Below are 25,607 nucleotides of genomic sequence, written 5' to 3' on the forward strand. Positions count from 1 at the left end.
GAGATTTGAGCTCGTTTTTTGGAGCTCCAAAAACAATTAGTTGAACTGCATGGATATGGATATGGCTATGCATTGTAGAACTGACAACTGCAATTTGAATTTGATACTTCTGAATGGTTCAGCGAAAATTAAGAATCAATAACGAGCATATTCTCATTCAACACCACCAATAGTATATAATCGCTGCAAAATTTGCTAGTTTGTGATCTTAATCATGTTGAACCTCACCTGTACGTGATCTGGCTAAGGAGATGGTGTTAAAAGTACAAGAAATGATAACATAATGGTCAGCAAATTGTACATTAAACAAGAGATGAGAAGAAAAAAACCGGTTCCATTTTTAGCTTTTGGTAATGGGTTATATACACAAATAGGTACAGCAACGATGGTCACAAACAGGTTCCTTTGGAATTCCTTGAAACATCATGGAACACTTAGAAGATAATACAAGGCAGCTCTCTGTAATTATCGGGTGATGGTGAACAAAAAGAATGCCACGGTCTCACTAGAATGAAAATCTAGAGAAGAGAGATGACTTTGGTGTAGATGCATCCGAATATGATGCTGCAGCTGGACTGGAGATGAAATCATTAGAGGAGCGGTATGCTTGTTGACATTTCCGTATCTGTGGAGAATGGAGATAATACTTATACCGAGGACAAAACAGATGAACATTGACAAATACATGTTTTTGTGAGTAGATTAATAGGAAAAACTTGAGAAAAGCATAAGCATCGCAACAAATTCAATCACATTTTGTATGAGTATATTAAATGAAGGGGAGTTTGAATATTAAATGAAGTTATGTAATCCTATGAGTTCAAGCTACCGAGAAAAGCATAAGCATTGTAACAAATACAAGGGAAATTTGAACATCAAATGAAGTTATGTAATCCTGAGAATTCAAGCTATTAGAAAATAAAAAATTTACAAATTTGCCATTTGATAAATAAGGGATTATCTCTCAGACACAATAGTATAGTAATAAAGGGGGCATCATGGCATTACCTCTTCAGGGCTAAATTGTAATAATGTTGCAACCACCGGAAGCAATACTTCCACTTCACCTGGCAAAATTGGAAGGTTAGATTAATGCCCTGTTCCTTTCTGGCCATTCTCATCTCCAAGTTCAAATAAAATTGATATGGTCCAGCAAAAAAATGAAGTGTGGTCCTGTACCAGTTTCTAGCAGTTTCAAAATGACATTTTTCAGATACATCATATCAATTCCTTCCCGTTTGTTTGATCTATCCATGTTCCGAAGTTCCTCCTTTAACATTGCTTCCTGTAACATATAGCAGTGTCATAATGAAAAATCAAAAGTAAAACCATTTCCTTGTTCTAGGCATCGTGCATTTAGCACAGATGGAAAGATGAGGTCAAGGTCATCAATCAGTGCAATGAACCAGATATGAAGTAAAGGGTAAATTATTAATGAAAAAAAATATTACTGTTGTTACATCAATCTGTGCATCTAGCTGAAGTTGCATACAATCATCACTTGCATGTTTTAAATATGTGGTTGATGGATGATGGTTGATATGTAAAATATATATATATATATATTATTCTTGACTAATTAGGCAAATCAATATACTTCAATTGCATTGTTTTCTCTATGTTAACTATAATCATGGTTTAAAATCTCATATCATACTGACAAAATAGTCCAAATGTATCGTTTCAATAAATTATTGAAACTCGATATAATTTCTCCAACCTCTACTTCATCTCTTTCCTCCTTCAACCTCTAATCCATCACCGGTACCATGCATTAAAATGTCAGCACGATACCAGAACAATATCATTTCAGTAAAAGATTGAAACTCAGTAAAAGATTGAAACTCTGACATACTTGAGATATTGAACCTTGCCTATAATAACTCAGTTTTTACTCTTTGCAGCTCTCTCTCTCTCTCATTCCATGATTACAACAATAATTGTTTTTTCAACATAAACAGCAGCTCTTACTGGATAATTAGCAAAAGAACTAAAATGTAACATAAACATCAGTTGGTTTCTTTTGAATGATGGTGCTCCGTTGATTAAGATTATGATGATATAAGAATTGGTACAGATGAGTGATTGCCCAATGCATATGTTGGGGTGAGTGGAGAGGGTTCACAAAATCCAAGACGGATTGGTGCGATCGTCTTGGATCTTTTACAACTGATGTCTAGTCTCCTGGAAATATCAAGTGAAATTGGGACCCATTGTTGACAAGTTTGAGTTGTTTCATCTACTTGAAAACTTGTCAAGCCTGCATGTTATACATGGACAGATTTGGGTATTATTTTTTTATTCATATTTGTTGGTGCAATCGACCTCCGGGATTTTGATGTTTGTTTGTTAATATGTTTAATGAAGTTTGGTCAAAGATAACCTAGCCAAGGAGAAGTTTTGTCAAGTCAATATTGACTGGATGATTAGCAATGGAAGTCCTAAGTGGAGGTTAGGCAAGAGTGAGAAGTCTATAAATTGGTTAGTTCTAACTGGAGGTTAGGCAAGGGAAGGGTGAGAAGTCTACTGAGTGACTAGTCCTAACTGAAGATTAGGCAAGGGAAGTCCTAACTGGAGATTAAGCAAGAGTGAGAAGTTTACCGAGCGACTAGTCCTAACTGAAGGTTAGGCAAGGGAAGTTCTAAATGGAGATTAAGCAAAGGTGAGAAGTCTACCGAGTGACTAATCCTAACTCCTAACGGGAGGTTCGGCAAGTAAGAAGTCCTAACCGGAGGTTAGACAAGGGAGAAGTCCTAACTGAAGGTTAGGCAAGGGAAGTTCTAAATGGAGATTAAGCAAAGGTGAGAAGTCTACCGAGTGACTAGTCCTAACTCCTAACGGGAGGTTCGGCAAGTAAGAAGTCATAACTGGAGGTTAGGCAAGGGAGAAGTCCTAACCGGAGGTTAGACAAGGGAGAAGTCCTAACCGGAAGTTAGGTAAGGAAAAATCCTAGGAGGAGATAACCCTAAGTAATGAAAAGTCTTGAAGGAATGAACTCCGAGCAAATGTGACCGAAAGGTTTCAGTTAACCGTGCCCGGTCGACCAAACCAACAAATATTGAATTTTGCTAACTCTCTTTTACTTTACTATTTTATATCTATTATGTTAACTTAGTGTTGCAAGAAAGTCTTAGTCAATCAGGTTGATCAGACACTAAGCAGGATTAGAGAAAGTCCAAGCAGGTCAGGAAGATCAAATGTTTGGCGGATAAATTAAAGTAAGCTCCTATAGTGGAGTAGTGAGGATAATTAGATCCAACCTATAAATCTAGGTTAAGACCAAGACTAGATCCTAGTCTTAGTTAGACAGACTCTAATTCACATTTTATACATATGTGCAGTGTTGTTAGAGGCGCGAGGCCCACCGAGGCGCAAAGGGCTCATAGAGCCCGAGGCGTGAGGCGCGCGCCTCTTGAACATGAGGTTGATGACTGCTAAACTATTGACACACTTATAAAATATATCAAATATAATAACTATTAATATTCCACACACATCAATATCAAATATAACAAGTAAAACAACTCCATGATAAAATTAATAAAAGTTTCAAACTTTCAAGTTTCAACTTTCTAATTTAAACTAACAAAGTTCATCAAAATAAGCGTAATAAGTCAAATTAATCATCAAGCTCAAGATCATCCTCATTATATTCTTCTTCTTCTTCTTTATCTTCATCTTCTTCAAATTCAATTTCTTCTTCTTCTTCTTCTTCTTCTTCATCTCTAAGTCTTAGAGATGAGTGCCTCATAGAAGAAGATGTATTTCCCTTCTCGACTTGTTTAGGCCTAACATGTGAACTAGAGGTCATGGATGCAATATTTTTTCCTCTAGTACAATATTCAGGCTCTTCAGCTCCAGTAGCCCTAGCAACGACATCTCATGTCAAGTCATCGCCTTTACAAACCAACTCATCTTCTTCATTATCACTTTCTCCATCCATTCAACCCATCAACCATTCATTACTATCATCAATATCCGTCAAAGAGATGGGGTCAATCTTATCACGTGTGTCATACCGAAGTTTTAAGGCACGATTGTATTTCACAAATACCAAATCATTTAAGCGCTGCTGAGCTAGCCTATTCCTTTTTTTTGCTGTGAATCTACAAAATGTCAAAAATCACAATAAGTATAACAAATAACAAAGAATATTTTCTACTTATAAAAGTAATATACTAATAGTATTACATTTATATTTATTACATACCTGCTCAAATACACTCCAATTGCGCTCACAACCAGAAGCACTACAAGTGAGGCTAAGCACTTTAATAGCAAACTTTTGCAATTCTGGGGTATTTGCTCCGTAGCATTCCCACCATTCTGCTAGAGATAATGCTCTTCTATGTCTAATTGCCACATTCCTCCCAAATAGCCCTTCTGCCTTTCGATATATAGAGAGTTAGGCAGTGATTTTATCTTGCTCGGCAGCGTTTGAAACCAATCTCTCCATAGTTTTAAACAAATCATTCACCACTTCTCCACAGATATTTGAATCTGTGTATGAATAAAAATATTCTGGATTCAAATAATATCCTGCAGCATGCAGAGGCCGATGAAGTTGGCATTCCCATCTCTTATCAATGATCTCAAACACTTCTTTGTATTTCTCTTCTTTCTCCTTAAAGACTTTCATAATTGTTTCTTTTGCCCTATCCATAGCCTCATAAATATAGCCCATTGCAGGTTTTCTTTCGCCATCAACCAGTCTCAGAACACAGACTAAAGGGTCATATATCTTTAAAATATGCACAATACTGCTCCAAAATCTAAGTGTCATGATGATTTTAGCTACCTTCTTCCCCGTCGCTTCTTTTGCCCATTTACTCTCCGTCCAATCCTTTGAAATGAACATTTTTCTTAAATTTTGCTTCTGTAGATGCATCCTTTCAAGAGTGAGAAAAGCAGTAGCAAATCTTATGACACCCGCCCGACAAAGCTCTTTTTGTCTTGTGAATTGCCTCAACATATTTACCATACCGGGGCGAACATAAATGTAAGCATTCACACTCATTGCCTTCTTCAATGTTGCTTTAAAATCAGGCAATTTCCCAATATCTTCTAAGATCAAGTCGACACAGTGAGCAGCACAAGGAGTCTAATACAAGTGTGGCCTTTTTGCTTCTAATAATTTTCCTATAAAAGAAGTTAGAAAACTAGATAATTTTAACATATATAAGAAAAAGCATAACGATAAGAAAAAATTAAATAAATTCTTACCAGCAAGCACATTGTTACTTGCACTATCCGTTACAACTTGAATAACATTTACTTCTCCTACACGCTCCACAAATCGATCAAGCAACTGAAATATTTTCTCTCCAATTTTTGCATAATCAGAAGCATCAACCGTTTCGATGAAAACTGAACCTTTAGGAGAATTCATTAAAAAATTAATCAATGTCCTCTGCCTTTTGTCTGTCCACCCATCTGCCATCAAACTACAACCATACTTTGCCCATTCTGTTTCACACGACTTAATGTAATCATTAGTTACATTATCAACCGCCTTTTTTTAGAAAAGGAACCCGCACCTCATGATAACTAGGTCCTTTTAAACCTACACCATATTGGCCAACCAAGTCCAACATCCTTTTGAAGCTTGAATAGTTAACGACATTAAAAGGAATTGCCGCATCATGCATCCACTCAGTTATAGCCATACAAGTTTTTTCCCTCAATTCTTTCTTGTATGCCTCATTTATCGTAGTTTGCCTCTCTTTACCCTTTCTACTTTCAACATTTTTTTGCACATTAGGAGCAAAATATGTATCCATTGGACCTATTTGTCTTGGCCTTTTTTGCATATTCACTGATCTAGAACTTGTACTTGTACTTATAGGCGGTACAGCTTTAGCTCCAATATCATCCATATCAATATCATCACCAAGAGGGTCTACATCCTCAAAGTCTAATGTCGCAAGTTTAGAAAGATTGCTTTTCTCCGCCTTTTTCTCCATGAAATTTTTTATTTCTTCACGTACATGAGGCGGACATTTCTTGCAAGTCGTAGTATTTCGAAACCCTCTAACAAGATGTTGTTTTGCACAATAGATACCTCCTTTTGTAACTTTTTGACAAAAGTTACAAATCAAATCATTTTTTGTTATTCGGATTAACTCTTTGAAAATAATTCCATGTCGGATCTTTTAATATATATGTTGGAGTATCACTACTACCTTCCATGATAATTGAACAAGAAAATAATCTAAAAAATTAAAAACAAAATAAAAAAAAATTAATGAATTAATGGAATGATAAACTACTGTACCTAGTATCAACAATAATAGAAAAGTACTGTACCACTGGCACCAGCAATAGAAAAATAAGAAAATAAAAATAAAAACAGGGACAGCATCACAGGCTTGATTATGCAAAAAGGGAGAGAAAATATTTGCACATCACATTACCAGCAAGCACATTGTTTGCACATTGTCTTAATTGGCTAAAATTACCAGCAAACAGGGACAACATCACAGTTTTCACAGCAGCAACAGTTTTCTACAACAGAAAACAAAAAAAAAAAAGAAACGGGACAGCATCACAGCAGCAGCACGAAAAAAAAAGAAACGGGACAGCATCACAGCAGCAGCAGAAAAAAAAAAAAAAAAAAAGAAACGGGACAGCATCACAGCAGCAGCAGGAAAAAAAAAAACGGGGCAGCATCACAGCAGCAGTTTTGCTGTCAACGGGAAGGGAAAACACAAAAAAGAAAACAAAGGAAGAAGATATAACAGAGAGAAGAAACGAAAGTGATGAAAAAACATTGAAAACTTGAACAGTGAAAACGACGAAAAGAAGAAGAAGACGGAAAAAAAAGAAAAAACAGAAAAAGAAGAGAAGTAGCGAAGAAGCGAAGAAGATAACAAAAGAAGAAGATGAGAAGAAGAAGATGAAGTGAAGAATAGAAAAACAAAAAAAAAAAGATGAAAAAACGCATACCTGGGCAGCGACGGAAGCAACTCAGCAGCGGCGGTGCCAGTGGAGGATGGCGCGACTCTTCTGCAAGGTTTCTTCTTCTCCTTCCGTTATTTTCTTCTTCCCTTTTCTTCCCCGTGCCCTAATTCCAAACCAAATTAGGTTTGAAATGTTTTTTTTGGTTAGAAATCGTGAACGGGAAGGATCGCGCGATGCCCTTCGATCGCGCGATGCCCTTCGATCGCGCGATGCTCTTCTATCGCGCCTTCTGTGAGGCGCGAAAGCGCCCTAGGCGTGCCCAGGCGCGCGCCTGGCGAACAGCGCCCGCCTCGCGCTGTAGAAGGCGCTTTTCTCAGTGCCTTGTGCGCCTGACACCTCAGGCGCGCCTTTAACAACCCAGCATATGTGCTTCTAACTCTGTGTTGCAGGGATATATTGTTTTTAAGTTAACAAATGTAAGAAAATTTATTGGAGGTGTCTCAGATGATTGGAGGCACCTCAGATGACCGAAGGTGCCTCAGGTGAAGGAGGGTGGCCCCAATGGAGGCGCCTCAGATGACCGAAGGTGCCTCAGGTGAAGGAGGGTGCCCCCAATGGAGGCGCCTCAGATGACTGAAGGCGCCCTGAAGTTGATAAGCGTGAAGGATGAACTTCGACATATTGAAGGTGCCTCAGATCCATTGGAGGCGCCTGAAGAGGATAAATGCCAAAGTTTCATATCAGATCAGCATGCATGGAGGCGCCCCAGATGAACCAAGACCCCCTAATGCCTTATAAAAGAAAGCCTTGGCCACAACTCTCATCACCAATCCTGATACAAGTTTCTACTCAATTCTGTTGCACTTTTATCTTGCAACTAATGTGATACGACCGTATTGCGCCGAACTCATGCTCGAGCTAACTTCTACAACAAGAACCATACCGACGTCGAGCTCCTAGTGTCGGTAAAACAATTTATTGTTGATTATTATTTTATTTACATAAGAAAATGTAGTGTGTTACGCTTTCTTCATCCTTGTATCCGATCTCTCTAACCGAAGGTTCTTCGGGAGAGAATTTAGTGAATTGCCCATTAGAAACGTCCCAAGGGGGCATGGGCCTTGTCGCTGGGTTATGAACCAAGTAACCAACCGTGTGTTGTTCTTTGACTTGTATTACTCTATTTTTATTCTGCTACACACTCGATTTTCAATAAGTATTTTTAAACCGAAAGCAAAAAGAAGCACGTACAAACAATCCTACAATATTTAGTTATTCCAACTAAACAAGCAAATGAATGTTTATCCATTCATCCATTTGTTCAAACAGACAGGCAGGAGGATAAATTTATCCATCCATTTGCTTATCATCAAACTATCGTCATCCATCATTCGACTTAATCTGTTTCAACTAAACTGGCCCTAAGTTTTCTTATGTTATGAATTTTATTAATTAAATATGAATTTTTGTGGGTCCTAAGTTTTCTTGTGTCGTGAATTTTATTAATTAAATATGGATCTTTACAGATCATTAACTATTAATTGTTGGAAGACTTAGGATAGGTTTATACATAATAGCTTGTTTGAAATGATGCGAGACACTGCCATGCTATACCCGTTAAAACTCTAATCATTAATCGGATAATAACCTCTGAAAACAAATGCTTACAAAGTTGGGAATGAAGATATACTATTCTTTACACTCCCTAGTATATCAAAAGAAGGATGATTGCATGGATCTTTTTATGAAACATGAATCTAGACATGCCAATTTAACATTTCCATAAACAAAAAAGTGGATGCTCTTCCAAGAAATCCATGGGGACCAAATAGTAAAATCATTGATGAAACTACATCTTGTTGGCTACCTTAATAACATGTTGCATCCTTCAATTATGTCATAATAGTACACATGCAATATCCTGCAACATTGGAATAACTTGTCTTTCTAATGTTTTCCTTCTTATCATAAGCTTTTAATATCAATTGTAGGTGATGCTACTTGCTAAAAGCTAATAGCTATAAAAAGGTAGCTTGGTAATGGTAAAAACTATCACGTTTGTATTCATGTCTCAAATTTAGCTCCTTAGATGCAGTTCTTACATATCTCCAGATCATATCCAATCTTCAAAAGCAAATCCAAAACCTCTGCTAGAACTGATATCTAAAGTCATTTTATTACATAGGATATGTCTCTATTACTCCATCTTATTGTCAGCATTCTATAAATAAAATATGTCCTTGAGTGTGTTTAAGAAGTTTATTTTCTGCAAGAATTAATTGTTTTGTTTTTTCCAACTACAAACACAGTCAAACTGCTTTCTAAGCATTTTTATAATATATGTTATGCAACTCACTATGCTTAACAAGGTTATTTGTAATTCATCCTTCAACGAAGGAGCATGCTCATGCAATTAAGCAAGTTTTATAGTTTCAAAATTGAGTGCCAGAAAAGTAAAGTATCAACCTGTTGACTATGAAGACGATTTTCACGCTCAAGCTCTTCAATCTCTTCCTGAAAATATCAATAATCAAAATCATACGACAAATAAAAAGCTATGACAAAGTTGAATCATACTTGAAGTGCTAAAATATGTCTTTGCGACTGAGCAAGCTCTTCCTCCCTCTGAGCTTGTTGCCTAGCTAGAAGCTGAAATCCAAAAATCCAGAATTATTGATCTCAGTAGGTTAAAGAGTTCGTACTTGAGATCAGTGTATTATCAGACAGCAACTTCTCACTTATCCTCATCAATAAATACCAATAAGAATTGAAAGTTGGTCACAGAAAATTAAGATAAAAGAATTAATTTATACTTTATAAAGGACACTGCAATAAGGTCATTCATTGCAAGTACAACTTATTCAATTATCCAAGTTACTTGCATCATTGGTTAGTTCAACGACCAGATTACAATAGCATGCATCATTCTAAGCATTCTAGACCAATTCTAGAATATATATTTTATATACTGAAATTCTGTAAAAAAATATTACTTTTTCATTGAAAGCATTAGACAACAAAGGCATAACTAGAACCAATTAATTGACTCTGAAGTTTTGGATAAGTTATTTTGTTAAGAACACCAAGGATTTTATTCTCACAGAAACATAGGTCTCATCCATATTGCATTCCAAGGAGAGGATTCAACTAGGGGTCTCTTAGATCTTTTATAATGCAGCATTTGATGCAGAATACATTATTACAACAACAACCATCAAGCCTTATCCCACTAGGTGGGGTCGGCTATATGGATCTGTTTATGTCATTGAGCTTTATCTCCTATTATATCATCATCTATACTTAAATAAATTTTATCTTATTTTATTGTTGCAGTACCTTAAAAAATCTAGCATGCCTCAACACTTTAATTTTTTTCAATGATTCACAAAATACTTATTCTCTTCAATGGAAAACCCAAAAGAAAAAGGCTGTAATACTACATGTCAATTACCAGTATTTGGTGTTCAGCCACTGCAATGCTCGAGGATTGTGCATCCTGCTTTTGAGAAGCTAAAATTTAAACATGAAAGGGAGCACAGGAAACAGCAATTAGGAACAGTCTTGCTTAAGATGAAGATTATCAGTAACATTGTACTCATACTCACCTTCATTATGTGTCTCACTATTTGCAACCTGGAATCCATAATAGTGTCACATGTATATTTCAAATAAGATAAAGAAACTAAAAGGTAGGAAATGTATAGCATTCTGAATAGTGAATATTGATTGGAGTACCAGTTTGTCATAATAAAAAAATGAAGAGAAATAGCTTTTTGCTCAAGTAATGAACCATTACTTGAAAAATGTAGATCACCACGATGTGCAGATTATGAAGTACTCAGCAGAATGTTAAGAAAGAACATTTAAAAAATGCATTAACGACTTGACCAAACAAATGAGCATTTACAAAATTAGCATGGATTGTCATATTTCATGTAACACCAACTCAATCGAACTATAGAGGATCAAGGCATGAACCACAAGAAGCTTGATCTTCCAGTTAAAAAAATCCAACAGATACTATCTAGATTTCCTTTTGGTTCACTAAGGATAGAAAGCAATTAGATTCATAATCATCATTGTCGTCAAAGCTATGTTTGCCTCAACTATTTGGGGTTGGCTGACAAAACATAATTAGATTAGTCCACATTCTTCAAAATTTTCTGTCATTTTAAAGTCACAGGACCTTATCTAAAAGTTTGCCTATAAATAACAACAACAACAAAAAAAAAGGGAGCATTTCTTTTTTCCTACCTTTATGGCTTTATCACAACACTTAAGTCGTCTGCTAACAAGACCATTCTTTCTCAAAAAGATCTCTTTCATATCAATGTTTGTTTCAGTTTCTGATTTCTTTAGTCAATGAATTTGGGAAGACACAATCATAATGGCTTCTAACCAGGTTGGATCTTATTATGTTTTATTTGCAAAATAGAAACATTGCAAAAATAATTAAACCGCAAATTTCTTAAAACAACTGGAAATGGATGTTAAAGTTGAATGTTTATCCCTGAAGTTTGAACTATTAAAAAGGAATCAACATACATAAATTTGTATTGATTTATTGAGGGAGATATATGTTTGTATTATTAAGTTCATAGTGGCAGGCAATTTGGACTAGACTCACCCAAGCCCAACAAGTGTTCAAGCTCAACATAATTGAGAATATATTACAGGCATTTGCATGGTTATAACTTGATTTTTGCTCAAATACAATGTTAAAATGGACTGACTAAGTGTCTCTCAAAAAACAAGCAATAGGAAAAAGAGCAAATATTTATATTATTATAATTAGATTTCAGCCATTAAGATTAGGAACATAACTTCAGAAATCTCAAACTTATAACAAATGGACAAAAGAAAGTTAACGCTTTCATCACAGAGAATAGGCAATAAGGAACATACTCGACGATTTGATTCCAATGAGAGACGAAGATTCTTATTATCTTCTATTTGCTTAGCTATCTCCTTATCTTTTTCTTCAATTGTTCTTTCCGCAATATCACGAAATACATCATGTTCTTCCTACAAGTAAAAGAACCTTCATAAGTAAAGCGTTGGACTGAGATTAGCTTAAATCATTAAAGTCAAGGCAGAATGATACCTTCAGCTGCTCATAACGTTTCTTAAGATCATCCACCTCATTTTGTAAATGATCTCCAAAATGTTCAACCTTTTGAGTTTCCAAGGTTTTATATTTCACTATAATAACCGAGGATTTGTATCACATATTAATTACAGAGAAAAAAAACGGAGGGTGAAGGTATGAGATGTATTACCTCTCCAACTTTCTTCCATACTATCCAGTTTGTTCTGCCACATATCTTTGTCTGACATATACTGGGCAGTAGTAGCCTCAAGCTTGATAGTTATACTTCTTAATTGACTATTGACATCATCAAGCACAACATCCCTGAAACAGAGTTAAAATTGATTCTGAACAATATCAGTTAAGAGAAAATAAAAGGGCATTAAATATTCAAATGCAAGTAGTCTGTTGGTGAAAAAAAGTGGTCCGCAAGATTCTTTTTTGCAAATAATATGCTTTTGCAGTTTCCCAACTATTACCTGTTAAAAGGCAGACTGCTAAAAAGAGGCAAAAGTGAACTCTGAAATCAGTTTTAATTACAGCTCAGCATATTCATGAAACTGTGTTTCTTGGAAAATCAAATTCCACTCAATAATCTTAAACCATTATTTACAGACACATCACTAATTTACCTTGCATTGATCTCTTTAACATGTTCTTTCAAAGCATCTTCAAGAGCTTGAGTAGCTTTGTCCCTTTCCATTAATGCTAAAGCTATTTCTGTTTCAGCTTCCTAAATCTTAGGAAGTCAGGTAACACTTCATAATAGTAATATTGTCATGTTAGTATGAAGAAAACAACCAGCTTACCTTCAAAGCTTGCTCAAGAGACAAGAGCATTTTTGAGTTCTTAGCTTCAGCTAGCTCAGCATCTTTTTTCTGGAGAAGTGCATGGGCACGGACCTTATATGCAGAAAAATCTTCTTCAAGTCGCTTCACCTGCAAAAGTTTGAAGAAAATCATTTTTCCACAAAAGAAATAATGTGTCAAAGTAGATACTCAGTTAAGAACTGTAACTACAGCGTTATGTAAATGCACAAGCATGATAAGATTAGATGTAAATACTAATATTAAGGAAAGCCAATGTGCAGATTTTTTGGATAGTGAAAAAGTATTTAGATGAACATGGTATTTGAGGAAGAAAACACCAAACTGATCTATGTTGAAGCTAATCAGCACGATTGCACTTTTCCTCTCTTTCTCTTCCTTCCCTTTTATGTCCTTAAAAGTATGATGCAACACAAAAATCACATCACAAGAAAACAAATTCACCAAAGAAAAAAATATGACATATTGAAGAATAATCTTTTACATGCGATCGTAACCCATTTATAAACTCAAAACAAGCCCATGTCATCTTTAAAATGTCTAACTTATACTCTAAAATTTATAACAAACTTTTAAAAGGTTAACTTATTAACAACTCTTAAAAATTAAAAAATATAGAAATTTTAAACTATGTTTTTGAAAGAAATTTCAAAATTGATCTCAAATTTTTGAACAGCATCACTTTATCTTTTGCATCACACTATTTGCATCTCTATTTATATCCATAGTCTATTAGGTGTTAGGACATATGGTTGTTTTCTAGTCTCTAAAATATGATCTTTGGTATGACTCTTGAATGTGAGTATCAGTTAGTAGAGTTATCAAACTTCTTTCTCAATACCTACTATCTCATATCTAATTCTTATCAAGCATTTGAGTCATTTGATCTTTATATTGATCAAAATGAACATGCACCATATAACTTCCTACAAATACTTCTCTTTTTGAGTCATCACTTTATATTTTTTGAATAATGTCTGAAAGGCCTTGCTCACCCAGATGCTGGTAGCCTATGCAAGACAAAAATATTCTTGCAATACATTGACAACCTAAATTTTGGTGTCACATCCTACCAGGAAGTCAACTATTGATTATCATTTCAGCATTTTTTATCAAAGGTTCACATGACTAATTACCAAATAAGTGTATATGTTGATACTTTTGTCACAAGTTGCACAGAATACTTCAATTCATCATTTTCATTCCCTTGCAGTTATTTTTCATGCTTCTATTTCCTACTTTGAGCTATACACCTCTCTCTTCAACAACTGGGAATCAACATTGCCATAGTGGAGAATTACACGAGTTGTGTGCTGCAGGTAGAGCAGATCCATCTACTTGTAGTGAAGAGAAGTTGGAAGGAATTATAAAGGGAGACAAATCAATCCAAATGCTTCATTCCAATTCCATACAAATCTGATAAAAATGGAAGCACAAAATGATCTCACTTCCAAATTTACTCTTGTGATTGTCAAAAATGACCTTCTACACTCTCCCCACTAACATTTAGCCACATCATGGGATGGATGGTTGTGGTTTACCTCACAACCAAGTTTGTCTGTGGACTTCTTCCTTCTCTGTCTGGCAAAGTAAACAGGAGGAAGATATCCCTACTTTTCTACCCCAAAAAAAAAAAAAAGGACAGCCCAGTGCACGAAGCTCCCGCCATGCGGGGTCCCGGGGAAGGATCCATTGTACGCAGCCTTACCTGCTTTTTGCAAGAGGCTGTTTCCAGGATTCGAACCACCTTTTGATCACATGGCAACAACTTTACCGTTGCGCCAAGACTCCCCTTCCCCTACTTTTCTACCACAAGGGGCAAAAAATAAACTTCTCCAATAATGGTTTCCAAGACTTAAGTATGAATGGGAGGACCAAATATGTTATAAGAAAAGAAAGGTTTGAACCAACTATAATCATAGTAGATTCAGAATCACAAAGGGCATGATCTCACAAAAGTTATTAATTTCAGCCATAATGTATAGTCTTCAAGAAGGAGAAATACAAACTACCACCTGGGCAATAAGTCATTCATGGAAAGATGAGCATACAGATACCTTTGGGGAGTTTCTTAACATGCCTTCTTTCAAGTTTTATCTAAAAATCAGTCATTCTATGTTGGAATAAAGCCCAAAACTCTTAAGACATAGATAAAACTGGAACTCTATTAAAAAACTGAACTTATAAAGATGAAACAAATTTTTCCTACAGTTGAATTTTTTTGCATAAGACAATAGTATGTACTATGAAAAGCCAGATCAGTCAATAGAACTTCTTTACCTCGTCCTTCACAACTAAAAGTTCAGTTTCTTTTGCACTCAACATTTGGTATTTTGTAGAAGATTCTAGTTCCAATTGACCTGTGAAAATAAGGAACTAGTAAGTTGATTCACTTTGTCTTCACAAATTGAAGTTCTCAAAAATGTCAATAAAAAATAATTATAAATAAATAAATAATCATACTTTTCACTTTAGCTAATTCAATCTCAGACTGTAAAGAGTTACTCTCAGATGCCTCCAATTTAGTTCTGAGAGCATGGCATGCTGCTTCCCAGTCTTGTTTTTCTTTATTCTGAAAAAAAAATGAAAAAGTAGATATATGATGTAACTGTGGTTTTATTGACACTGTGAAATATGCTACTAGCTCCTGTTTTGGTTGATTTGTGACGAAAAGTTCAAATAACATATTTTTTACAGCTCGGTCACTGCAAAGTCAAGCATACGATAATCTCAATGCCTGATCTTGAAAAAGCAATCAGCACATACTGATCCCTTTGGTAGCAATAACTGTGCCAATTGGAATGCAACAATTACTAGATCTTTACTGGATGTCTTTCAGAAATAACTTTAGTCATGCAATAATTTTTTTTTCAATATTTTTCCAAGACATTGGCCAATTTGAATCCAAGGAGTTGTGTAAGAAAAAAAATTCTTACTTGCTCATCTCTAAGATGATTAAGTTCTCCCCTCATTTTCTCCAATGCAGCTCCAAGTCTCACAGCTTCACCTGTAGAAGCTGCATCCAACTCTGCTATCTTTGAGTCTTTCTCAGAAAGGATGATCTAGAAAAATATAAAGAATTAGAAAACACTCCTTATATTAGAACATCAAAAAATTGGGTGCCTATGATATCAAAGAAGCCTACCTGTAGAGTAGAATCTAAAACATATATAAATATTAAAAACAAAACAAAAAAATTTAAAAACTATAGCTATCAAAAAGAGCAGAAAAAAGAACAACTAGATATCCTCAAAAGACAAGAAATTTAGCATTTTAGCTATATTACCTACTTACTGCATAAATAATTCCTAGTTCACAATGAAAAACATTTCGAGAACAATTAATATCCATTGTATTGGAAGAACCAGATTAATATAACTGAATAAACCATTCTAAGAATCAGAGCTTGATGCATCTTTGGATTCCAATATGGGATGGCTGATCCATATTCAGATCATTGGAGGCCAAGCTGATATTCGTATATTCTCCCAACAAAAGTTGTGCAACTTAGCCACATCCAGTCAATTTAGCATATTAAGAAGACGATAACTTGAGATGGAGGATAGGAGAAATAAATAAATAGAGGAGCCTAAGAGAGAACTATTTTTGGCTTGGTGTTATGAGACCAGATCATGGTAAGGCCTGTAAAAGAGAAGCCCAATTAATTATTTTAGATATTCCAAGAAAAATACTTTGCATTTTCTAACACTTCAAGTTCACAGGTGATGCGAATAAAACAATCAAAAAAAAAAGGCCAGTGTAAAAGATAAACTGAACTAGTTCATAATCTAAATTTCATTTTTATTGTATTTTCCCAATTTTGTTATTTAGAATTTTACCATTTATGCCAAATCTAGTATATTTGACTGGGTGTTATGAGACCAGATCATGGTAAGGCCTGTAAAAGAGAAGCCCAATTAATTATTTTAGATATTCCAGCAAAAAAACAAAGTTTTTGTTTTTGTTTTTGTTTTAGAGATTCTCTTCCCTACCACAAGTTCCCAAATTGATGCCACGCCTAGTGCTAGCACAATCCAACTTTGTTTCGAATCCCCAATCCAATCATCAGAAACATCACGTCACACCATCTTGTGACCTTGTCACTCCGCTCTCACTTCCTCATATTCTAGCACATCCTCATTCTCTTCCTTGTGCATCCACTTGACACACATCCACCACCACTTTAAAAACATGGACAAGTCTATCTTCTTCATGCCACATATTCCCCACAATGTACTTCACAGTTCACACCCATCTCCTTGACTCCTTCCTCTCTGCTTGCCCACTCCATAATTCAGCAAGTTCACTCCCAAACACCTTCCCCTCCACCAGCTTGGTAAACACTACTCATCTCGCCCATCCAAAGAGCTAATGTCTATCCTAGCAACCCACCACAGGGTCAACACCTGTAAACAACAACAATGGCTCCTGCACCAACGCAAAGGACATCTCCGCACTCTTTTCTTCATGACAATATCCTTCCCCCTCTTCCAAATCTGTTCATGCCATTGTTGTAGCAGAAGCTCCTCATTTACTATCTTGAGTTCACTGCCTGCGAGAAATCCATGAGATCATCCTTTAACTTATGTTTCCAACAAGTCCACCAACATTCATACATTGTTCTCACCCTGTCCCAACTGAGGTAGGCAATCCTATGAGATTGAAGCACACAGCCTATCCTTGTGTTGTGTCAAAAGTCCATAGACAAAGTCTTCTAGTATATGATGCTTTAGATTGTGTGCTCAGAATTTATTTCATTTCTTCACATGTTTTTCTACTTTAAAAATCTTACACAAAGAATTTGCTTTGGGTACTTCAAACTAGAGTGAACTAACCATTATACGTTTGCCATGGAAGGAAAATTATGAACTAGGATTTGTACTCCTTTCTCCTTCTTCTGCTAGATAGCTATAGGCAACAGATAATGTAACATCCATAACAAGATAAGCCTATATCAAAACTTATCTAAGTTTATATAATATATTCACCAAATTAATTGCTTAAATTGGACAGTAAAGAAAAAAATGATCATCCTGACCCTAATCCACTATTTTCAGTTTTTATTTTCTGTTTGTAATATTCTGACATTTTTCATAATATTTTTTTTATTATTTTAGGGAAAGATCAAGCATATATATTGATGACATGTTTTTTTTTAAAAAAAAAAATCAAATCTGTATTTTTTTTTTTGGAAAAGAGAATTGCAAGAACCTCAAAGTTCTCTTGAATTAGAGAGTGTGGCCCAAATTAATTTTTGCAAAGCTCTACCTATTGATTGTATGAAAACTAGTTTACTGAAGAACACTATATAATTATTTATTGAAAAAAACAAATAAGCAAGAATCAAATAAAACAACAGTTAGGGTTTAGAATAGTGCAAGTGAAGTATACCTGGAGAGAAGAAATTGTTTCGGCTGCTTTCCTACTTTCTGCTACAGCATCACTAAGTTGTGCCTCCAAACTTTCTATTTTCTTAAGGGGAATGAAGAAAGACAAAATTGTGAGTACAGATCAAGATCAAAGTATTGAATATTTTATTCTAATGGAAAATTGAAACAACATCATCAAGCTAAGCTTGATCCAAATATTGGGTTGGCTGCATGATTTTTTTCCAATCCTTGAGCTGTATGCATTGGCCACATATCACATTTTAATATCATTTTGGACAAGTCATCTCTACCTTTTGATGCTTAGCAGCAAGTTCTGAGATTGAGGTGTGTCTCTTTTCTTCTGATGCCTGCAGCGAACTCCGAACTTGTTCCAACATCTGTAAAGAATTTAGACAAGCATACAATTAGGCTCTGCTTGGTAATTGTGTCAAAAGGAATTTCCTATGCAACCACAGGATTTAGATAAACACAATAGAAATTTTTATAAACCTTGGGACCTAAATGTAAATTTAATATTATGACCTACCTATAATTGTACATTGATGAATAATAAAGATAGGTAGACGGGACTATGGTAATTAAACCCAATTAATTTTCCATTACATGGTATCATAGCCAAGTCTTTCCAATTTCAGGATCCTCTCTATTTTGGTTGTTCTTGATCCCTCTTGCACATGCCGCATGATCGACAGTAATCCCTCGTGAATCTACCTGCGAGCAAAGGTGTGGCAATCCTGTGTATCCACCATGACATTAACTCACCTATGATCCCTCCATGTAAGTTGCAACAAAAACCATGTAAGTTGTAACTTTACTCTAATGATGTAGACCAAGTTGTAAATTATATTAAAATTAATTATAGATAGAGAGGCTACCAAGGTAATTAACCTTAATTAATTTTGCCATTACAGGTTCCTCTGATATTCTTTACACGAAATAATAAATCCAAACAAGGTGTTAGTTTCAATTTTTATGTTATTCTTATTCTGAACCTAGAACGATATGGTATCTTGTCGACTATATCACTAACAACACGAACCCCTTTTTTTTCTTAAACTAATCACAATAATTCAATACGAACTCTATGTTAACCTGTCAAAACAAAGACAATATATACAATTTTATTCACCTTAATATTTTATCATAAACTTCAAAGTAAAGAAAACTCTCTATTAACTCTATGATAAGCTTTCTCATATAAAAAAGTGCATTAACATTTTTCTTCTCCTTTTAGTAAAGAAATAGCACCATAATTAATTCCATTGCATGAATCTATATTCCCAAAAATAATATTTTTCACTACCTATTCTCTCATCAATCAAGTTTTCTCCAAGTATTATAGTACTAGTAGTTAACTACTCACCCAACAAGAGCAATTTAGTTCACCTCCCTTGTTAAAATTAATTCTAAATGAACAAGGAGATATAATGGATGGACTTGATTGTATGGTGTCAAAAAGTTTAATGATCAGACTGAAGCTAAAGATTTTTTTAGACTAACTTGAAATTTGGCTAGTTTAGGGACCCTTTATATAATTACCATTACTTCCTTCCTAAGGAAATATTTACTGTAAATTTAAGAGGAAATTCATGAACTATGAACCAGTTAATGCAGCTTTTTGTTCATGCTAAGTTACTTATTTAAATTCTATCGAACTGTACAATTTTGCAATCTTCAAACTCTTGTACTTAGTTACTTTAGACTTCACCCAAACACCACCAACCTCAAAATATATCCTATTTTCTTTAGGACACAATGAACAAAGGTAATCATCAAAGTCCACAAAATTAAATTTGTCTACATTTACATTCAAAAACTATTCTTTCATAATCCTACCTCAAGATACTATTGCATGTTATCCATAAATCCATAATCTAGTTCTACTAAAATCACAACTATGCTTCTTCACTCATTATCTTAAAGCCACGCCTAATAGTGATAATTGATGCTGATATAAGCTTACAACAAGCATAAAGTAGCAAGTTCCTGACAATAATGCACACTTACAGAGGGTTGATTAATTTATGTTTCATAATTTGAATCACAAGTTGTCATGGCCATTATATGCCATGTGGGTAGACTAGGAATTTTGATTGCTTAAAATCTTTCATAGGAAGAACACAAGATTTAACAAAAAGTTACAAACACATCCATGCAAGAGAAAAGGAATAGCATGTTGTACCTGCTCTTTTTCAAAGATGGACTGGTGTAATGCCTCAAGAGCGTTTTCTTTAGCTTCCAATGTGCGACGCATCTCATCAAAATTATCTCTAAGTCTGAATTTAAATAATGTTTGTTAAATTTTTTCCAATTTATTCCTTCAATTGATTATTTAATCATTATAATCTTATTTTAAAAGTAAACAAGTGGTAAAAGACTATAGACTAAAACATATATGAATTAATCTCGATATGTATTTAAGTAAAAAATAGTAAACAAACATTTTGAAATCAACTATCTAATTGGTATAATTTCATTTTAAAGTAGGAAATAAAAGTGAACCGCAACAACCAAGTCTTTATCCCATTAAGTAGGGTCGGCAAAGTAGAAAATAAAAGTAAAGAAAATTAAATTAGTAAAAACTCATATGAATTCAAATCAGGACACTTTTAGCATATATTGATGAGCATTGAGTAACAGAACAATATAACACAATAAAATTTTAATTCAATTGAGTCTTAAGTGAATAATCTAAGCGAGAGGATAATAAAGGAATAAATAAAGAATTAAAGTCATTTATCTTGACACGGATTGATGTGTGTTAAAGCATGCAAGTGTAGGCACAACACAATATGAAACCATGCCATTTTGGCCCAGAACTAAAACTCAGATACATAATGGTATTCAGACATTTAAACCTTTGGTTTTGACTAGTCACTATGATGGTCAATTTTTAATCTTAGTTTGACACCATGCAAATAAAATTTATACAAACTAGCAAGCAGAAAATAATAATGTAAAGAAGGAAAAGGTAACACTTGAACTATATAAATATTTTGTTGATTGAATTTTAAAGATAATTGTCTTTAATTAAGGAGAGAGATTACTTGCTGTTGGCAGTTCTTAATTGCTGCCTTTCAACATCCATTGATTTCAATGCTTCACTAGCCTGTTGACGACTGCGTTCAAGTTCCTGTTGTACTAAGGCTTGCTGAGAAGATTCTTGCTCAAGTTTCATATTAACTTCATTAAATCGTGCTTCGAGATCATCTTTTTCCTGGAAAAAAATCAATATAAATCTACAAAGTCACGACCACTTCACAGAACCAAGAAAAATACACAGACAAAAGGTAGTAAGGTACATTTCTCAAATTGACAGATGAGTTCTCCAAAATTCAACAAAACAATTACAAACTCATTCCTGACTTATTATTTAATAGGAATTTCTAGCAAACAAGGTACAGTGGCAGAAACATTATACAGTATGTAGGATAATCCAAAAAGATGAAAGTGGATGCAAAGGTAAAGAGAGAAGACAAAAAAAAAGTTACTTTCAGAATTTCCTAATTCAAACCGTCACATGAAAAAAAAAATATAAACTTAGATGTAAAATTTCATAAAGAGGGTGCCACACTGATTCAATAAAAAAGGGGGGAAAAGCAAAAAAAAAAAAATACTCAAACTACGAGAAGCATAGATTGCTTTCAGTGAATCAACCATGAACAACATCACAAACGATGTCATGATCTTGTGTAGTGAATTTTTAGCATCATAACCATGTTTTATAAGTCATACAGTTATTTGATGTTCCCAAATAGTTGGGTATCATGGAAACATGGTTATGATGCTGAAAATTTAGTGATGTTCCTAAACATGGCTATGATTCAAACTATGGTTACAATTCACATAGCATGTTTCCAAATAGTTGGATTGATGGCAATCAGAATTTTACCAAATAAGTATTTTCAAAGTTAAGTAATTTACATCTCCAAATAATAGTTAAATGAAAATTAGGTGCACAAAATTATGAAAAAAATTGTAAAACCACATTAATGTATTTCATTAGTTATCAGCATCTAAACCTTAAAGCAAGAACCCAATATGTCTTGAAGCCTATAACTAGGAGGAATTTCCTACCAGAGATTTACTTAATCTCCTGGATGGTACAAGAATTTTCTACCAAGATAACTAGCCAAGGGCTCATCCTAGGTTAATGTGAATGTTCTATCTATCTTACAGTTTCTACTTTTTAAAAAAATAATTACATAAGCATTAAATCTAACTGAAGAAGGAAAATTGAAGACAAGTTCATTGACTGTAAGTCCTGCTATGAGGAAGGTATATTATTGACCACATGTACTTAACAGGCTAATACTATCTTTACCATGAGTCATTGCTTTTCTTTGAATCTGGAAGATAGGTGCCTTAGATCTCACAGAAGAGAATAAAAAAATATATGAAAAATAAAACCGTCTCTAGATGCTGTGCTGCAGAAAAAACATCTGTTATTTGCCAAATGCAGTCAAATTCTGCCAGCTCCACAAATTAAAGAAAGTCCTGCTCTGACATAAAAGATAAGAACCAAAATTAAAACAATGTGCTCCAGTTTCCATTATCACCTTTTGTATGTCTTGTATCCGCTGTTTTGCACGTTTATGAAGCCTTCCAAACTTGGTATCCAGCTCAACATATTTCTCATCACGCTCCTTTATTTCTTGTTCCATTTTCTGATGAACTACAGAAGTAAAAGAAATATAGTCATTAAAGACATTATAATTAACTTTAGAAAGACATCTAATATCTAAAGAAGCCTTTAATATGTTGATCCAAAAATTACTGATCTCTACTTAATTATTTGTTGTTGTGCACAACAAATGTTCCATTTGCAAGAAGCAAATACCTAATCCATTTGCAAGAAGCAAATACCTAATCCATTTGCTATCTATTCTTCAACTCTTTCTGAACTAAAGCATCAAAATCCACACGATGACTTATCTGCTTGACTTGTTAACTAAAAAATGTTTCCTTCACAGGGAATACATAATAAACAAAAGAAGACAATGAAATATCACATTCACACTATTAATAAATCCAATCATAAGTTTCCTTTTGGAATGAATTAACAAAGCCTATTCCAAATTTAAAACTGAAAGGAGCAAACAAGTATTTGATCATAGACGGATCTACATTAGGGCTCTCCTAGGCTATAGCCCACCCTTAAAAAATAAACAAACAAAAATAACTACCAAGTTACCACAACGAGGGAGATAAGAACGCCAAGTTTCTGAACAACACCTGTTTAGCACTGAAGTTCATCAAAGCAAGAAGATTTTCTTCTTTGAAAGTCTCAAGCGTGGAAGATGTTAACCAATATCGGAAACAACCCGAAGAGAAACAACAACCTTCCTAACAAATATGGATTCTGATAACTCATGCTTCCTAAAGGAAGGATACAAATGGAAGAAGAAACTTGTTGCTCCCCATGAACCAATGGAGGGAGACTTAGCCGTAAGACCCGATCTCTCCTAAATCTCCTTCCCGCACCCTAAATCCAGCAACGATCTATCTTATTGTTCTAAAAAAAATAAATAGGTATTTTATAACTATAATTTGACATTAAAGAATATTAATTCATTTTCTATTTTTTATTCATTTTATTTTGATACTTAATTCATTTGTTCCACATTCGTAGCCCAGTCCATATCTAAATCTTAGATTCGTCCCTGTATTTGATCAAACAAACTGCAGTATTAAAACTAGAAATGGCAGATATAAGCAACCATTTGATACAAATGCAAGCTGGATAGGGGAAAACTTGACAGATTTTTACACTTATATTCCTTTTGTAATGACCAAATAATTCTTCATTCTAAAGAAGAATACTAATTTTCAATGAATGAGATACAAAAAGCAACACAGAAATGGATATGAATCTTTTTTTGTTAAAAGTTAAAACTGTTAGAAATGAATGGCTAACCTTCAATTAACTTTGCAGACAACTCTTGGACCTTTCCATCAGCCTCCGAGTAGGCTATACGGAGATGCTCCAAAGCATCCTCTGCTGCCTTTTGTGTTTCCTTCTTCTCTTGAATCTCTTTACATAAACATTTTATCTGCTCATGGAGGTTGTTGTCGTCCTCTGAAGATCCTGCATCTTCTCTACTATGTCTCTCTTGATCAGAAGCACATTCTGGACGAAATTCAGATTTTAGGTGATCTAATTGTGATTTCCAGTACTCATTTTGAAAACTGAGCTCAACGACCATTTGCCTAAGTTCATCAACACTCTCATCCTTGTCAGCAAGATTGTGATGAATGCCATTTTCCATGTTGGTAGAACTATTTCCTCTGTCATCTTCAGCAATTGGTTGCTCCATTAAACCTATACTGTGATTCTCATTAATACTTTTCTGCACATTATCAAAGACTATTTCTCTCTTTGGTGAGATAGGTTCATTCTCTCCTGTAAGCATATCAAAAAAACAAAATGTACCGACCTGCAAAAATAGAACAACCAAAATCAGTGTTCTAATGCCATAATAAAAATGGTTGAAGAAATTTAAAAAATGCCAGATTCAAAAAAATCAGCAGCAACAAAAACTTGAAGAACTAACAAACTTCCATCAATGATCAAGGGTAACTTCCTAATTTGTAGCTACCAGTTTTGCTGCAGAAGTCAACAACTAGTCTCTCTTTACTTCACCATTCACAGGAGTAGCAACAAAACTCTTTTCTTTATGAACCAAATATATACAAAAGTAAATAACAGAACAACGTACTTTATGTAGAGATGGTGTACGAAGATAACAACAGAACTTAATGGAATTGCATCTCCCAGACACAGCATTGATCCAACTTGCAGCAATCAGTCAGATTTCACTTCTCGGTATTTTTCAGAAAATTAAGCACCAAATCACCGCAAAAATCATAACAGCCAAATCTACAGCCCCAGATCTGGGTTTTCGTAAATAAGATCTTGGATAAATATTATCAGACTCATACAAGGGCAAGGCTAATGGGAACTTAGACCAAGCATGCATTCCATGCTCGCGCTTTAAGAAAAAACTGGTTAAAGTCGCACTCCGGTAAGGAAAATAAAAGGGAAGGCCCAGAAACCATTTCCACATAGCTTATGAAGCTATAAAGCGAGATTGTTCGCCTAAACATTGAATCGGACATTCTGCCTGAATCTGGAGATAGAACGTGGCAGAGAAGAACAAAAACATTACGAATCAGATCGGATAGGGTAATGAGAAATCAACGCGAACTCACCTGAGAGAGATCTGGAGGTAGAGAAGGGCTTCGTGATCTCTCTCTCCCTCTCTCCCTCTCGTCCTCTCTCTTCCCGACGGCTTCAACTCCGGTTTTTCCTATTCCTTCTCCCGTCTGTGTAGGTAAGTTTGATCCATTTTACATCTTCACCCTTTTGTTTAGTTTTTGGTTCAAAATTCGCTTTCAAAA

At 34.7% G+C, this 25,607-nt stretch overlaps 1 protein-coding gene across 2 annotated transcripts; it reads right to left on the reverse strand.

Moving 5' to 3' along the window:
* Positions 1–314: 314 nt before the first annotated feature.
* LOC122016139 (protein GRIP-like) lies at positions 315–25,572 on the reverse strand. 2 transcript variants are annotated; one of them, XM_042573355.1, is made up of 22 exons: positions 25,419–25,572; positions 24,124–24,643; positions 22,766–22,881; positions 21,254–21,423; positions 20,389–20,482; positions 18,497–18,583; positions 18,208–18,288; positions 15,753–15,878; positions 15,280–15,388; positions 15,097–15,176; positions 12,799–12,927; positions 12,622–12,722; positions 12,180–12,313; positions 12,005–12,102; positions 11,806–11,925; positions 10,506–10,533; positions 10,352–10,410; positions 9,478–9,549; positions 9,367–9,414; positions 1,180–1,285; positions 1,009–1,067; positions 315–625 (listed from the first exon to the last, which is right to left on the reverse strand). In XM_042573355.1, the coding sequence occupies exons 2-22, from the start codon at positions 24,617–24,619 to the stop codon at positions 506–508; spliced, it is 2,433 nt and encodes an 810-aa protein (XP_042429289.1). In that variant the 5' UTR covers positions 24,620–24,643; positions 25,419–25,572; the 3' UTR covers positions 315–505. The 2 variants fall into 2 exon arrangements, with proteins under 2 accessions (XP_042429289.1, XP_042429291.1); XM_042573357.1 differs by having other exon boundaries at positions 24,124–24,528; positions 25,419–25,558.
* Positions 25,573–25,607: the final 35 nt, after the last annotated feature.

This window comes from Zingiber officinale, chromosome 8B (genome assembly GCF_018446385.1).
Source record: "Zingiber officinale cultivar Zhangliang chromosome 8B, Zo_v1.1, whole genome shotgun sequence".
NCBI classification, from domain to species: Eukaryota; Viridiplantae; Streptophyta; class Magnoliopsida; order Zingiberales; family Zingiberaceae; genus Zingiber; species Zingiber officinale.

Excerpts from the sequence above, each read along its gene's own strand:
- LOC122016139 (XM_042573355.1), bottom strand. The coding sequence starts at position 24,619 with ATGCTTACAGGAGAGAATGAACCTATCTCACCAAAGAGAGAAATAGTC. Across the intron at positions 15,879-18,207 it reads AAACAATTTCTTCTCTCCAG|ATCATCCTTTCTGAGAAAGA; the intron begins GTATACTTCACT and ends ATATTTTTCTAG. Across the intron at positions 10,534-11,805 it reads CATTGGAATCAAATCGTCGA|GTTGCAAATAGTGAGACACA; the intron begins GTATGTTCCTTA and ends TATGGATTCCAG.